Here is a 17,435-nt window from a genome sequence, read left to right as displayed (position 1 = left end):
GATTGATAGGTAAGTAAGTAAGTAAATAAATAAGAGAAGACTCTTTTTCATAGTCCAGGGCCAATTAAAGAACGTAGAAGGAATGATAAAGTTAAATAACAAGGTATCAACTTATTCAGGCAAAAATTAACGAATGTCAGAACTAAATTGATGAGGTACAATATATTTACATAGTCTCAAAGTATCTCCTTATAAATAGCTTTTAACTACAAAATGAAGAAAACTGATAGGCTTCATTTTATCTAAGTAATCAAAATTTATATCAATGTGGGATAAAAGACATCATGTTTCTCCCTGTGTAATATACTGAAAATAATATCCAGTGCAACATCACTTCTGTGATATTCCTCACCCAGAAAATGCACAGCTTGAGTTTAGTCATGAGAAAATATTAGATAAATTAAGGAATATTCTGTAAAATAAATCACTGGTGCTCTTTGGAAATTGTTGAATGAAGAGACATAGTAACTAAATGCCCCCATCCTGCATTGGATGGTCAACCATAAAATTTTTCTGTTGACAAATGAAATTTTGGTAGGTTCTGCAATTAGGCAGATGTTAAATTACAATATTTTTGTAATTTATACTTTGGCCATATAAGTGCATGTTATGTTTTAGAAAATAGACACTGAAGTACTTAGGAGTAAATATCCACTCTCAAATGGTTCAGGAAAAAAAGAAATGACTATCCATATGTATATCCAGACAGAATGGAAAGACAAATGTTTGAAATTTCAACCACTTGTTTATCTGGGTGCAGTGTATATAGTGGTTCTTTTATAGTGTGTTTCAACTTTTCTGTAAGTTTATAATTACTTAAAACTTTTTAAAAAATTAAATACTCACTAAATATGAGGTGCCAGAACTGAAGAATATGAGCTAATGAAGACTCTTGTTGGGCTGGGGTTGTGGCTTAGTGGCAGAGTGCTTGCCTCACACATGTGAGGCACTGGGTTCGATCCTCAGCACCACATAAAAATAAATAAACAAAATAAAGATATTGTGTCCATGTAAAATTAAAAATTATTTTTAAAAAAAAGACTTCTGTTAACTCAGTGTGATCCTTGTTAGCTCAAATGGGGTCATGTTATTTGTTGCTGAAATTCTAATAGATTCTGTAGTGAAGAGTCATCATTTTCTTAAGAATCTTTCAACCTGAGATTTGGTTTGATCAAGTACTTGCAAGATTCATTAGTTACAAGAATACTCAAGTTTAAATGAAACATATATGAGATATGTTTAAATAGAAAATAATTATTTTTATAGTCAATGTCTTTGGAGAAAAATAATAGGCATTTATTTAAAATGACCACTAAGCTGAATGGTTTCATTTGTGTGTTTAATCAGAATCTCTTTGTGTAGATTGAGAAAAGAAACTAAAAATTTCAACAGAATATAAATTAGTAAGGAATAGTGAAAATTGGCCAAATAAAAAAGTGTACTCTTTCACCTAAAGAATTTTTAATAAGTTTTCAAAATAAAATGCCACACCATACAAACAAAACAGTCCACTGGCCCTACGTATGCTATAGACTATCAGCTTGCATTTTTTAGGTTATAAAATCTCATATAGAAAATAAAAAGACTTATAACTAATCATCCAGATATTTAACATTCATCTAGATATATAAAAGATATTCAGTGTGATGATATTTTATCCTTGAACTTAATGTTGTCAGGTAAACTCTGCTTAAGACAAACATGTACCACATGGTACCATAATCATAAATTGGCATATTGATTGTACCTTGATTTGGAGACATGACCTTGAACAAATTTCTGTCATACCCATTATCCTTAGGGGATACGTTTCGTGACCCCCAGTGGATGCCTAAAACCATTGGTTGTACTGAACTCTAGATATATTTTCCCACATAATCAGGCCTATGATAAAGTTTACTTTATAAATTAGATACAGTAAGAAGTTACTAATAGTAACTGATAGAATAGTAACTGACTAGAATGATTATAACAAAGTACTATAATAAAATTGCTATAATAACTACTCTTTTTTAAGCTGTCAATGGGCCTTTATTGCATTTATTTATTTAAATGTGGTGATAAGAATTGAACCCAGTGCCTCACACATGCTAGGCAAGTGCCCTATAACCCCAGCCCCAATAACTACTCTTGCACTTTGCAGCTATCATTAAGTAAAATAAAGGTTACTTGAACATAAAACACTTAAGATACTGTAGCAGTTTATCTGATAACCAAGACAGCTAGTCATTTAGTAGTGGGTAGTATATACAGTGTGGATACTCTGGGCAAAGAGAAAATTCACCTCCTGGATGAGATTGAATAGTAAATATGAAATTTCATTATTCTACTCAGAAAAAGCACACAATTTAAAACTTGAGTTATTTCTGGAATTTTCCATTTAATATATTTGGACTACAGTTGACCATGGGTAAGTGAAATCACAGAAGGGGAAAGTACAAATGAGGCACTACTGTACCTCACCTTGTTGGAGCTCAGATCTCTTCTCTGCAAAATGAAGGGTCAGACAAGATGAAGGAGGCAAATTGTGACACTCTTGCTTGATGTTCCCTCGCTCTGAACTGAATTCAAGTAGACCTCACTCTTTGATAATGACCCTATTCACCCCTGTGCCCAGGCTGAATTTAAACCTTACAATGCACAGCTCTAGGCAGCCACTTCTAATTGCTTGATGTATACACATGAAACAAGCATAAAAGCTTATGGAGGTATAAAATTCATTCCACCATGTTTACAAGACTCAAATCAATCTACCAATCCTCTTATCCATTGTTATTCTTGTAGCCAAGCAAGTTTATTCCTTCCACACCTAGAATTTCTGTTCTCTGGATTAATTGTCAAATGAAGATCATTTTACTCCTACCAAATAAGTGGCGGGGAAGGTCAGGACATGACTCAAAATTATAATAACATTCAAAAATTTATTCCCTAAAAATTATACATATTTTTCTTCACCACTTTTTATTTGTTTTCTTAATCAGATACCAAAATTATAAAAATAATTCAATTATTTTACAAAAGATCTGGAAGACCTGTCTTAAAGAGGAAAATGTGGCAGTTGTTTTAGAAGGATATTTGCTAACTTCTCAAATTGGTATTAGCTTTTTATAGCTACCCTAACACCCTCCTACTCCTACCACCCACTGACTTATGAAATGGAGAGGAAGAAAAATGTTTTCTAAAGCTTTATTATGGAAAATTTATGACATTTACCAAAGTAGAGAGAATAATATAATGAATGCTCTGAAATCCAGTTTCAACAATGATCAATATTTTACTAATTCTGTTTTATTTTTTCCTCACCAAGTAAACATTTACTACTTGGAAATGGATCATGACTTTGCCTCTGAGTTTGAAAACACTAGTAGAAAAAATATATATACATGTGATTTTCTAGCATTATTTTTTTAAATTTTAATTTTTTTATTTGCTCTAATTAGTTATACATGACAGTAAAATGCAGTTGTGTACTTCGATATATCATACATAGGGTATAATTTCTTATTTTTCTGATTGTACATGTTGTAGAGTCAATCAGTCATGCAGTCATCTAGCATTATCTTTTATAAATAAATAATGAAACCATTTTAAATGTTATTGACACAGCACCTTTGCTTCATTCAGGTGGTATAACAAGAGCATCAGCCGAGACAAAGCTGAAAAACTTCTTTTGGACACAGTAAGTCTCCTTCATCTGTCTGTTGACTTAAAATAAAATAAATTACACTGTTTTTCCAGCCATGCAGTGGTTGACACCAAGGCAGTGGATTGACATGTCAGATTAGCAATGGCTTTCATATCTGGTAACAAATGTTCTGAGGATTTGCAGAACTAGCAACTATAGGAAAGAGGGATGAGATGAGATGAAGCATAGTATGGAGGAACAAGTACTGGATTTGGGCCCATGTTCTGTCACAATTCAGTGTGTGACCCTGGGGACATCCCTCTTCCTTCTGAGCCTTAACGAGTACAAGGAAACAGTGCACTAAATCAGTTACCCCGTACTCCTGCTGCCCCTCTTCTCCTGGTCTTGTGGACACTGTTGACCACAGCACCTGGCTTTGGGGCTCAAGGGGAAACAAGACAAGTTCTGAAGAAAGACTCAGGATGGTCTAAGGTAAACAAGTAAACGCTGCAGGAATTGGGAAGAATTTTGTGGAGAAAGAAGAATTTAGCTGAGTCCTTATCAAATTTGGTTACTCTTTGGTTCTATGTCAATTCAGCACTTAATCAGTTTCTGTGGTTCCCTATGAAAAACATGCTAGAATTACTGTAAATGTTTTTTTTTAAAAAAAAAAAAAAAGATTATCCAGGTCTCATTCCCATTCCAGATCTGCAGAATCAGAATCTTCAAAATTAGGTCCCAGGAATCTATATTTTATTTCAAGCCAAATTCACAATGCTTTTGTAGCTGCTCAGCATCTGGACCCACCTGCCAACCTGTGTTATTGAAAAACATATTAAAACCTGGCTAATCAGAACTAATTAAGAGATGGCACGATTACTTAAAAGCCTGAGGTAAACAAGGGCAGTTTTAAACAAGGGCAGTTTTATTATTTTCAACCACACATTGGTTAATGAAGTCTACACAGCACTTCAAACAGCTCAGAACAATGACTAGCTAAAGATGATTTCTGTTTTATAGCAATCCTTTTGAGGCACTTAATCCATTTTTCTTGCTCAAGTACTTAAAAAAAATTCCTCCTTACTAGTATTTTGAACTCCTTTGCCAAATTCTCTTCTCCTCCTTTGATAAGTCTGAGGGTAAATTGTAGTGAGTCCTGTCAGATTTAGTCCAGATTCTGGACAACTAGAATTGAATGAAAATTTCTTGCCATATTTTGCATTTCTTCTCTGCTGTTTGAAACAATAGCCATATTGTTTTATAGATGTACTTAGAGTCTTCTTAGCTAACAAGTTAGGGCTCTCAAGATATGAATTGTTTCATTTTGGTTTTTATTAGCTAAAGCTTCTAGTGTATAGCCCCATACAGTTTTCTACACTGAAGTATAAACCCTTTATCATGTTCCTTCTGCATTGTGGTATCCAAAACTTTATCTTTCACAAAGTAGCTTCTCAATAAATTTTGTTGGATGCATAAATGAATATATCAAATGCTTAATAAACTTGAGAACCTGGCTGATCATGAGCATCACTGGGAAAATTTTTTAAAAACCCAAATTTCTGGACTCCAGGACTCTAGGCCTAACTAGTCAGAACCTCTAGAGGTGATACCCAGGTGATTCTGGGACTTAACCATATTTGAGAACCACTAAAAAGTATCTCCTCAGTGTCCTGTCATTTCTTCAAATGTTGCCTCCTCCAAGAAGCCTCTTAGGCTTCTCTTTCCCTATGCATTGGATGTGGTTTCTCTCACCTTCTAACCTCATGACACACTGTTCTTACTTCTCCAGTGGCTCTGTTCTCACTCTGCCTTATAGCTCAGCAGTTCTCTTCTGTTTCAACAAATCTAGGTAGGTAGAGGGTGTGTCGTTCCTTGCAAGCAGGTGCCCTGTAACTCACTTAGTACACCTTGCAGAGAGATCTCACACATTGGATGTCCCCAAATTCAGACAGGAGCTCTGTCTAAGGCCTCAGTTTATCATATTTTCATGAGTCTAAGATGCATCAAAGATAGAGTATTGACTTAATAACAGGAGTGTTTAATAGAAGAAATTAAAACTAGCTACATGTCAGAGACACTCTTAAAGTTAATGCAATGTGACAAAGCCATGAATCATCAGTCTGTCTTTTGACAATTTCTTACCATTGTGCTGACCTTATTTGCTATAAGGTCCCCTTAAAATTGCACAGATAAAAAGAAAAATACTCCTAACACAGTCAGCATGTCTCAGATAAAGACAGACAATGGAATTCAAGCTTCCAACAGAGGATACACCATAGCAAGTAATAATAATGGCCAATAAGAACCCTAATAGGCCTGATTCTGGAATCCTATTGCAGGAATATGATTATATTCTATATACTTAATTCTTCTGGCAGCTTTGCAAAAACCATTTTATAGATGAGGAAATTGACTCTCACACACTTAATCAGGAAAGATCTGGAATTCACAATTTTATAGACTGTTAGAATTCCTCTTAAAGAGTATGTGTCACAGCTGGGTGCAGTGGTGCATGCCTGTAATTTCAGTGGCTTAGGAGGCTGAGACAAGAGGACTGTGAGTTCAAAGCCAGCTTCAGCAATGGCAAGGCACTAAACAACGCAGTGAGACCCTGTCTCTAATAAAATACAAAATAGGACTGGGGATGTGGCTCAGTGGTCAAGTGCCCCTGAGTTCAATCCCTGGTACCCACCCCCCACACACAAAAAAAGTATCTGGCCTGTTTTCTTTGTATAAAATGCAGATAAACTGAGTTTAGTGACATGTTCTGGACTAAACAGGGATGCTTTGTCTCTCTCTCTGTCTTTCACCCCCCCCACACACACACATACACACTGAGTTAATAAGAGAATATATGAGCTACTTTCTATTTTCCCATCACACCAGGGTCACATAAATATTTCATCTCCATGTAATATTTTTCTATTTTGACCTTTTAATTTTCTTCAATAAAGTAGTAGAAAGTAAACTGAGACCTTCGGTATTCTTCAGGGGAGTGAGAGACCCCCCTCCCCACGTCTGGCAGCATTGCATAAGCCAATGCCACCTTGCAAAGCCGAGATAGAAGTGATCCAATGTTCTTGGTGGCTGTAACCACCTCTGAGCTCCCTGCAAAAAGTACCTGGTAAAGCACATGCTGGGGACCTCTCATTCCTTGCATCTCTTGGCTACCTCAGCCCCACTCCAGAGTCCTTGTCACTGTCACTGAATGCCACCCACAGCTAATGGGGAAGAAAAATATGTTTCAAAGAAGATGAACCTTCCATGCTCAGCAGAGCTGACTGCAAACATTACCTCTCCTTTTTCCAGGGCCTATGGAACATTTCCTCTTAACAGCTGAGCTCTAATGCAATTACAATTTTTTCTCAAAAAAAAAAACACTGGCTTTTTTGGAAGAATAATGACAACAATAAAAACTCATTCTTAATTAGATGGGAGAGATGTTCACATAACCTATGTTCACATATACTTGAGAAATGTCTGGTCTTTTTAGTCTATGTGTCTTCCCCTTTAGAAAAAGTTGCAATTCAGATGCAGTCTGCTTCTGCTCAGAGTATGATTTTTTCTGTCTTGAGTTTAACCTATTGCATTATAATAAGTCAAGAGCAAAAGCTATTTGCAAAAGAGAAAAAATTGTACACAAGCTTTAGCTACCTGCAAGACATAGATAATACCCCAAAACAAAGTGGAGCAAAAAAATTTAGACAAATTCTCTATTCACAGCAGTCAATGCCTATCAACTGATGAATGGATAAACAAATGTGGTATATCCATACAACAGGATATTATTTAGTCAGAAGAAGAAGTGACCTACCATTATCTGCTACTATTTAGATAAACCCTAAAAACAACATGCTAAGTGAAAGAAGCCCACATAAGACCACATATTATATGATTCCATTTATACAAAATGTCTTGAATAGACAAATCTATAGTCAGAATTTAGATTTTGTGGAAGACATGCAGATGGGACCAAGATTTCTTTGGAATGATAAAAGCGGTCTAACCTTAGATTATAGTGATGGTTGCACAACTCTGTAAATTTGCATTTGTGGCATGAATGTTGTGGCATGTAATTTATGCCTCAGAAGATATTTTTGAAAAAAATGAACTAAACTGGAGATTTTGATATCCCACTACTTCAGAAACTGAACAAAGCTATTGACCTCAGAGGGACAAAAATCTTTGAAAAATAAATTTTTAAAAGTATGATTTTAAAGCATAAGTTAAAAGAATCTTTAACAATTCATTGGATAAACAATTTATATTCTACATTCCTATGTGAGAGAAAAAAAATATAAGAATTTGGTTAGGACTCCTCTTATCATGCCCCAGGGCTGGCACAGAGCACATCATAGAGAATATTTCCACAAAGGAGTCTGATGATGTAAGCAGGATGGCATTAGTGTTTTCCAAAGGTTTATAACTCATTCTTTTGAATTAAAAAAAAACTGACATGCAGAATAATACACAAACCTTAGTCCTCAATTTTCATTGTATTGTAATTAATTTAGTCAACAAATACTTTTCCACCTGCCCTGTAATTTCTTCCTTATTTAAACTCTCACAATTTGTTTTAACAGGTTAATGTATTTTCATTTAAAAGATTTTCATCTACTTGATTTTAAGTTTGTTAGATGTGTACCTTATTGTCTATAGCAGTCTTTCCCATCACTTAATAAATCCTTATTAAAATAAATGAACATTAAAAAAGAATAATTAAAATAAACTCAATGTGTGAGAAAGACAAAATATTAGATTACCTTAGGAAAAAGAAAGGTAGTAACTTTCTTATTTCCCTCAATTCTTCCCCTGATTTCAGGCAGCAGTGAGAGCAGCCCAAGCTCACTGCCTTGGAAAAGGAAGCTATAAATGAAAAGCAGAGATCAAGTCTGAGCTTCCTGTTCCAAAATAGACTCCTGAGAGACTTCAGCAGAGGAGCTTGGGAGCTTCAGAATTCTGACTTTGAGTCATACCCAGAACTCATACCCAGAGTTCATGTGGGAATCTATAGGTTTGACATGAATATACAATGAAACAAGGGCCAATTGTCCCCCACCCCACCTCTGTCCTCCTGCAGGGTTCCAGTCAAGTTACTGAAAGCAGGGTATACCTCTGTGCAAGCATGAGGACAAACTTTGTAACTATCAGCACCATTTTGGGAGACAGGGACTGCTGGTGTGGCTGGTATAAAGAGAGTATGGTTGTTCAGTGAAGTCAGTAAGCACCAAACCCCACAGTCCATAAAGTTACACTGCAAAATATAAGAATTTTAAAAGTTTAGGGGCCAAGGTGAGCATGTTGGAGGTCTGGGCACATAGGTATAGGCAGGGAGCTGCTCAACTATTTGCTGTTATGTTATGTTGCTCCTCTGTACTTTAGGTTCTTCAGCGGGTTGTAATAATGAACAAAGTTTGGGACACATGGTTTAGGGAGCTGAATTGGGTCAGTGGTTCTCAAGTGTTTGTGTATGCACCTTGAGACTAGAAGATGGAGGAGTTTGTGTTGGTTTGTGTTGTGTCTTCTTTACTCTGTGTACTACATGCTATGCTGTTTGCACCAGGACCTAGTGTAACTCTAATCTTCTCTCACAACCCTCATCATGTCTAAGTGAGTCATAATAGGCTTTGCAAATGTTACCAACACAGAGTTATAGCTGGGTAGGAGCATAATGTTAGGCATGAAGTACTTAAAATGGAATTCAGATTTTAAAATCCCAACCAGCAATGAATATTCAGATTTTAAAATCCCAACCAGCAATGAATACACTGGCATATCCATTTGCTTGTGCTTAATTTTATTACTGCTAGCAAAATTGTCAGAGTGATGAAAGGCTTATTCTCAGGCACTCCCTTCTCCCCACCTCTCTCATGAAGCCAAGAATTTAAAGTTCTTTCTGCCCTCCAACAAAATCAGCACACTGGAAGTGGTCTGGGAAATATATTCCCATTAAGAAACTGATGGAGCTTCCAGAAGAGGTAGTTTTATGCCCTTGTGAAGGATTGGGGAAGTGGCACCAAACATCCATTTGATGGAGGCATTATGGAGCAGTAGAACAGGCTGATGCACCAAAATTTAAATCCCAATTCTTTAGCTGGATGGTGGCACATGCCTGAAATCCCAGAGGCTTGGGAGGCTGACAAAGGAAGATCACAAGTTCAAAACCAGCCTCGGAAATTTAGTGAAGCCCTAAGCAACTTAGCAAGACCCTGTCTCAAAACATTTTTTTAAAAAAAGGCCTGAGAATGTGGCTCAGTGGTTAAGCACCCCTGGGTTCAATCCCTGGTACCCAAAATAAATGAATGAATGAATAAATAAATAAATAACTTTGACATTTACTAATTGTGGGTCATGGGAAAGCCAACTCAGCTTTCTGGCAGTTGATGTCCTCCTTGGGACTAGAAGATAATAATGTCTAGACTGCAGTGTTGTGGTGAGGGTTGGAAATTACCTGCAGAGTCTGGTAGGTAGTGAGCCCTCAGAAGGCAGAGCTTGTGTCTGTTTTATTCACCACTAATGTCAGTCCTAGCGTAGTCTTTGATTTATGGAGGGTCAAGAAATAGTAGCCATTGTTACTGAAAGTCTGCTCTGTTCTGAATAGTTCTTCCTCCTTCCATAATCAAGAAAGTGGAGCTGCATGGCTGAGCCTGGCTTCCAGAGATCACTGACCTTCTATCCTTTAACACATTCTAGGGCAAAGAAGGAGCCTTCATGGTCCGAGATTCCAGGACTCCGGGAACATACACGCTCTCTGTTTTCACCAAGGCTATTGTGAGGTATGGTGCTGTCTCTGCTCAGCAGAATAGGAGAGACACTTCAGAATAGGGAGAGACACTTCAGGTGTGGGGTAATATAGAGCAAAGTCACAGGTAGAGGTCCACTAGAAATTGTGCAGCTTCCCCTGTTCTCTCTAGGAGAACCAAGGCCAAAGGGGCCAGGAACAGAACTGAAGAGAGTTAGAAAGGGACAGAGCCTGGGCTGGACCCCTGGTACTCTTCTGGTTAGCTCTGCCATTAGCAGAGCTCTAAAAGAAATAAAATATTTGCATTTGATGAATATATTATTTAATTCACAGAGTAACAGAAAAGACAATTTCCAAACAAAAGCAAAAATATGTGAATTCCAATTCTGGATCTTCTAATAAAACTCTCCACATTTATTGAGGCCTTACTATGTGCCAAGAACTTGACAGACCATTTCAATCCTGAGAAGCCCTGAAGGCAGAAACTTCCAAGCTCACTTCACACAGAAGAAACCAGCGCTGATAGGGCAAGCCCCCTTCATGCTCTAGCCAAACTGACTGCAAGACACTCACTGCTTAGCTGCCCCCCACCCTCGCCAGTCTCTTTCTTTGTAAAATGATGTCTAAGAGCTTATTTAGGTCTCAAATCCTCTTCTAGTTAGAAAATTGCTCTGCACTTTGGCAATAACCCAAAATGCAATAAATATTAAGAGAAAAATAATCTTCAAAGTGTCCTAGGGATGTTTATTGGAAGTCAGAGGCCTGAAACTCCATAAGATATGCTGGACAGAAATGAGAGGTCAAGTCTGTGTTGGGGTTCATTGATTCACTAGGAAGACACTCCTTGCACATGCTGCTAGACAACATTTATTAAGATTTAACATAGCAGAGGGATAGAAGGCAAAGTCAGACAAGGGAGAGGCACATAGAGCCAAGTCCAGAGAACACCAAACACAGTTTCCAAGATCTTCTCCCAGTTGGGTCACACAGGACATGCTTTGTTCCTCCAGCAAGGAGTTGTTGCAATACGGTGAAGTATGGCACATCAGAGGAGCCAGGAGAGATTCAGCACCCAGGATTTTATTGGAGGCAATTTAAGTAGGCACCCTGTGCCTAGCATATACCAAAATTCCAGACTTCCAGAAGGAGAGCTTACATTCTGCATAAGCCACACTGTGGTACATATTTTAGTCATAGCCTGCCACCCTGCAGGTTTGAGAATGGTGAGAGCCCTCCTGAATTTCCAAACACCTGCCAAGGGCTAACTCTGCAAGCAGGACTTTCTTAGGATGGGAGCCAGGCCTACTCTGTCAACTCTTCTGCTCAAAGTCAAATAAAAGTTAAGGGGCCAGAGCTGCGCACAGTGGTACACTACTGTAATCCAGCGGCTCGGGAAGCTGAGACAGGAGAATGTCAAGTTCAAAGTCAGCCTCAACAACAACAGTAAAGCACTAAGCAACTTAGTGAGACCCTGTCTCTAAATAAAATACAAAATAGGACTGGGATGTGGCTCAGTGGTTGAGTTCCCCTGAGTTCAATCCCTGGTAACCCCCGCCACACACACACAAAAGAGAGATTTTAAGAGAGATTTTGTCAACAGACACTGTTGACAGTCAGCTAATGGCATCTATATCACCAGTCCTCCACTTTGAAGCTGTGAAAGAAACAATCAATCCATCCAATGCTGTTGCCTTTGGGATCCAGGTGCAGCCCCAGAGTACATTTTAGCACAACACTGGGGGCACCAGGACCAATCTGTCAAAGGTACACACAAGTTGAAACACTGTATCTTCCATCCTTGTGAGAAGTTAGGAAACAAAAATAATAAGAAAGGGATGCCAGTAGATACTCGGTGTCTCAACATTGCTTCTGTGTTTGGTTTGTTTAAAGTGAGAACAACCCCTGTATAAAGCATTATCACATCAAAGAAACAAATGACAACCCCAAGCGGTACTATGTGGCTGAGAAGTACGTGTTTGACTCCATCCCTCTCCTCATCAATTATCACCAACACAACGGAGGAGGTAAGTGCTAGCGGGCAGAGCCAGAGAGGGACCCAAACTTAGAAGTGACAAGAGCACTACCTGGTTTCTCCATGCCAGATGAGCTGGCCATAAATGATAACTGAATACACAATTTTAAAAGGATGCTGAGTATTTGATTCATCTCACACGTTTCATGAGCAATTCTACTATGGAAATCATGAATTTCACCCCCACCCAACTATGTTGTGAATCTTCTCAGGATGCAATATCAGCAACTGGACTTTGGGTTTTTGGTGTTTTTTTTTTTTTCTAAAATAAAAGTAGCTCTTGCATCAGATTTTTTCTGTTGTGATTTAACTTAGAAAATTGCTAGAGCAAAGTTCTAACCATTGCCTTTGGCTTTTCAATCGACCTAGGCCTGGTCACCCGACTCCGGTATCCAGTTTGTTCCTGGAGGCAGAAAGCTCCTGTCACAGCAGGGCTGAGATATGGTGAGTAGCACTATCGGGAATGTTGGGCCTTTGAGCTACAACTTGAAAGGTCTGGGGAAAATTCTAAGTGGACTTCCCATGAGCCTAACTGTACCCCAGACTTCAAATGACCATCCAAACAGCTATACTGTATATGTGTAGACAGCAGCACTAATGAAAATTTGAACTTTGCAGTGTGTATTGGAGGAGTGATTGTCTGACAGAACATTCATCTAGATCAAATCAATATCCTTTGGTTTTACTGAGTCCATCAATGAATGTTTATTTTGCAAGAACTTTGATCTTTCTGCATGCAGTATTAAAAGTTTTTTAGAACTGAGAGTATAGCTTGGCAGTAGCACACACCAGGCTCTGGAGTTGATCCCAGCACCAAAAACAAACAAAGAATTTTTTAAAAAATATTTTTAAATGTATTTTATTTACATATTTTTTAATTTTTGAAAAAAAAATAGAAGTTGATGGACCTTTATTATATTTATTTATTTATATCTGGTGCTGAGAATTGAACCCAGTGTCCCACACATGCTAGGCAAGCACTCTAACCACTGAACCACAACCCCAGCCCCTACATATTTTTTATCAGGTACTGAGGATTGAACCCAGTGCCCCACACTCACTAGGCAAGCACTCCACCACTGAATCACAACCCCCACCACGCAAAACAATTTTATACTTTCAACAGGGTATGCACTCTAATGTAGCAGACCCTACAATGATCCCCTCCTGTCCGCTGTAACTTCTTCACCCATTTGGGATTATCTGCCTGAAACCTGAAGGCATCTGAGTGTGTATCTCTTGGTCCAAACTGTGTGTTACTTGAGGAAGCAGTTGGTCTAATCTTCATTTTATATCTCCTAGATTGGTGGTTCTCAAACTTCAATGTGCATCAAAATCTTCTGGAACACTTATTCAAAAATGTTGACTTCCTGAACCCTAGGCAACACTTAGCACAACATGCTCCCTGAGAGTGGGGGCCTGGGGTCTGCATTTTAAAAAGTGTTCTAGGTGACTTTGACACAGGAGCCCGGGGGTACTTTGAGAAACTCTGCCGTGGACTCTTCATTCCTAACCAGCAGCATGTCTGGTTCACAGTAGATACTTCATACTATTTGCTGTGGAGTCTCTGCCTCCAAGAGGTGGAGACCTGGCTGTTCATGGTACTAGAAAAAAAAAACATTGGTATAGGATAATGCTTCTCTATCCTCCTTATGAAAACCATGCTATTCTGGTAACTATAGAATCCTAAAGTTTCCATGCTGGTTGGGATCTCAGAGATCATCTGGTCAGCCTACTCCTTAGGAAAACTGAGGCTCCGATCCTTTTGTTTGCTTACTGAACATTTATTGAGAGCCTACCATGTGCCAGACACTGTGCCAGCTTGTGCCTCTGTAGAAGGCCCCTCTGAATCCCTTCTTTCACTGCCATTCTGCCTACAGCTTAGCAGTGTGCTGTGTACATAGCAGATGCTTTTGATGGGTGAATGGATGATGAGTGATAAATGCAAATGAAATTTGTTCTATGTGAAAAACATTTTAGGAAATGGTTGGGACTTTGCAATATTTATTTTCCTTTATAGCTTCATTATTGCCGTTCTTCTTCCTTCCATGTTATTGCCACCTATACATTTTTAATGGTTTTAAATATATATTCTATGTTACTATTTGGGGGAAAGGGTAATTAGCTATAATAGTTCTAAGGCTAGGATTTACACCATGTGTCATCTTTGAGTTATATTAAACATAAACTGAAGTTCTAGGTAGAACTTTAATGTTCTCTGGTAGCCCTGTTCCTTATTACTTGTCCTAAAATCAAGTGTCGCCCCCATCTCTCTCTCTAGGGAAATGGGTAATCCATCCCTCGGAGCTCACTTTTGTGCAGGAGATTGGCAGTGGACAGTTTGGGTTGGTGCATCTTGGCTACTGGCTCAACAAGGACAAGGTAGCTATCAAAACCATTCAGGAAGGGGCGATGTCAGAAGAGGACTTCATAGAGGAGGCTGAAGTCATGATGTGAGTGGTAAAAGAAGCACCTGCAGACACCCTGTGAAGCGTGCCCTGGGCTGTGTTCTTTCAAACCCCTCTGACACCACATTATAACGCCTACCTTCTCAAACTCTGGCAGTGGCTTCCTACTGCACCGCAAATAAAATGAACTTCCTCACATGGTCTCCAAGGTCTGCCATGGTCTGATCCTGCACACCTCCCAATCTTCTCTCCCCATCTCCCCTCGGCTCCATAACATGCCAGTTATGCTGGCCTCTGTTCAATTCCACACATACCCTGACTCCATGTTATCCTTCAGGTCTTGGCTCCACTGACATATTTCTTTTGGGGGAGGGTGTGGATTCTATTTTCAAAACCAAGAGTCGGACAAGGTAATAATTCAGCACAGAAGGTTTGGCACTTTGGGAGACTGGATTTTGGCTCTTACCCTTGCCTTTTGTCTCCAGGAAACTCTCCCACCCCAAACTGGTCCAGCTCCATGGAGTGTGCCTGGAGCAGGCCCCCATCTGCCTCGTATTTGAGTTCATGGAGCATGGCTGCCTGTCGGATTACTTGCGCAGCCAGAGGGGACTCTTTGCAGCAGGAACCTTGCTTGGCATGTGCCTGGATGTGTGTGAAGGCATGGCCTACCTGGAAAAGGAGTGTGTCATCCACAGAGATTTGGTAAGAGCATGCATGGCCAACACCAGCAGGTGCAGGGTGAAGGGCACATCCCATTGAAATGTAGGGTTAGCAAGACTGAGAATGTATTAATAAATGACAGGTCACAGACCACCTCCCTTCCTCTCTCAGCTTCTTCCTTTCTCCACCCACTGGTCCTGTAGAAAAGTGTTTCATGAGGACAGATATGGGCTCTAATCCCTGCCTTCCTATAGTTTATGCTCTCTGAGTTTCATTTTGCATGCTTCCAAAATGGAGCTAATGACTACTCCTTCTGATCCTCTGTGCCTCAGTTTTGTCCTGGTAAAATGAGGGAAATGGACAAGCACAGTTTTTCTTAAAGTGTTATCCACCATCTACCAGAATAACATTAGAATAACCCTAGGCCACCGTCAGAATCTCTGGTTTTGGGGGCTCAGGAATATTTATGTGTTTCCCCATGTGATTGGAAAGGAACTTTCAAGTTTGAGACTCACTGGAGTCTTCAATCTCCAAGGGTTCTTCCAGTGCAGCCGTCTATTTCTCCCTATTAAGGAATAACTTTAAGATGATCAACAACCTCAAAAACTTCTTATACTAAGCACATAGGAAACAGTTTCTTCATATCATCCCTGGTGTCAGTATTTTCTTTCACACGGGTTTGGTATCAGGTTGTGTTGGAGCCTATCTTTGGTTAGACAACACTGTGGATTTCTTAGAATCCAGAAGTGAAGATAAGCCTGCTAATCCTGTTAAAGGATCAACTTTCTAGCAAACTTGCAGCAGGTGCTTGTGAAGCTTAATTAACATTTGAGCTCCTCCATGCCGTCTTACAACATACTACGGAAAGGCACAGACTGATGATGGGAGACTCCTGGATTACTAGCCACTAACAGTTCTCCTTTCTCTTTTGTTGGCCCATCTCTTCTCCAGGCTGCCAGAAATTGTTTGGTGGGAGAAAATCAAGTCATCAAGGTGTCCGATTTTGGGATGACAAGGTAACACAGGGACATGGTACCTGCACAATGTCAGCAGTGGGACTGAGGCCCCCAAACATTCTGATCTCTCCATTTTGTGCTCTTCTTAGGTTCGTCCTTGATGATCAATACACCAGTTCCACAGGCACCAAATTCCCGGTGAAGTGGGCTTCCCCAGAAGTGTTTTCTTTCAGTCGCTATAGCAGCAAGTCAGATGTGTGGTCATTTGGTAAGTGTCATCTAGGCCCCACCCCCATGTGATCTAGGACTGTGGGAGACCAGCTATTTCCTTAGTCAGATGAAGAAAAGTGATCCTCTGTGCCCTGATCCCACTGAAGTCCTATGTACGAACAGCCCAGAAATATATGAAAGAGCCCTTATTATTGTATTTGTTCCTAGAGGTTTTTGAAATGGCAGAGAGAGGAAAAAAAAAGTAAAAAACAAAATTCTAGTAGCAGCTACTTTGAGGTCAAAAACCAGAAGACTCAGGAGATTAGAATATAAATTTCCTGAAGGCAGGGACTATGTTTTGTCCAATATTATACCACCACACTTAACCTCAATAAGTATTTTATTCATTCAACAACAATTTTTTGAGTAATCTGCCATTAACCAGGGGCTAATTTGGTGCACAGGCTGTAATGGTGCATAAGATAGAAGCCAAATTGTAGGGAGGTGAGGAAACAACAATAACATAAAGAAGCTAAGCGATATAAGAATTAGTAAACTAGGGGTTAATAAGTGCTACAAATAAAATAAAACAATAATGAGATAGATCTGCATTAGCTAGTATGCTCTGGGGAAGGGCTCTGTGAAGGCTGACTCTTGAGCAAAAAGTTACATGATGAGAGAAAACTGTCACAATTTCAAGGACCAAGGAGCAGTGTCTCTGACAGAAAGCCCAGCAAGTGCAACAGCTGAATATGTCCCCAAAGCAGGGGGTAATGATTTCTTGGAAGAACAGAACACAATG

The 17,435-nt window shown here is 39.2% G+C and overlaps 1 protein-coding gene across 1 annotated transcript in view; it reads left to right on the top strand.

Moving 5' to 3' along the window:
• The window catches only part of ITK (IL2 inducible T cell kinase), a gene marked incomplete at its 5' end in the record, with an annotated part of 67,037 nt that overhangs the window by 40,254 nt on the left and 9,348 nt on the right, over positions 1-17,435 (top strand). The window contains 8 exons of the mRNA XM_081308588.1: positions 3,625-3,679; positions 10,319-10,401; positions 12,258-12,391; positions 12,769-12,843; positions 14,681-14,852; positions 15,293-15,509; positions 16,419-16,483; positions 16,573-16,691. Coding sequence (XP_081164714.1) covers positions 3,625-3,679; positions 10,319-10,401; positions 12,258-12,391; positions 12,769-12,843; positions 14,681-14,852; positions 15,293-15,509; positions 16,419-16,483; positions 16,573-16,691 — 920 coding nt within the window. The remainder of the gene's footprint in view (positions 1-3,624; positions 3,680-10,318; positions 10,402-12,257; positions 12,392-12,768; positions 12,844-14,680; positions 14,853-15,292; positions 15,510-16,418; positions 16,484-16,572; positions 16,692-17,435) is intronic.

This window comes from Spermophilus citellus (assembly GCF_964194105.1).
Source record: "Spermophilus citellus genome assembly, chromosome: 1".
NCBI classification, from domain to species: domain Eukaryota; kingdom Metazoa; phylum Chordata; class Mammalia; order Rodentia; family Sciuridae; genus Spermophilus; species Spermophilus citellus.
This window is presented reverse-complemented; position numbering and strand designations above follow the sequence as displayed.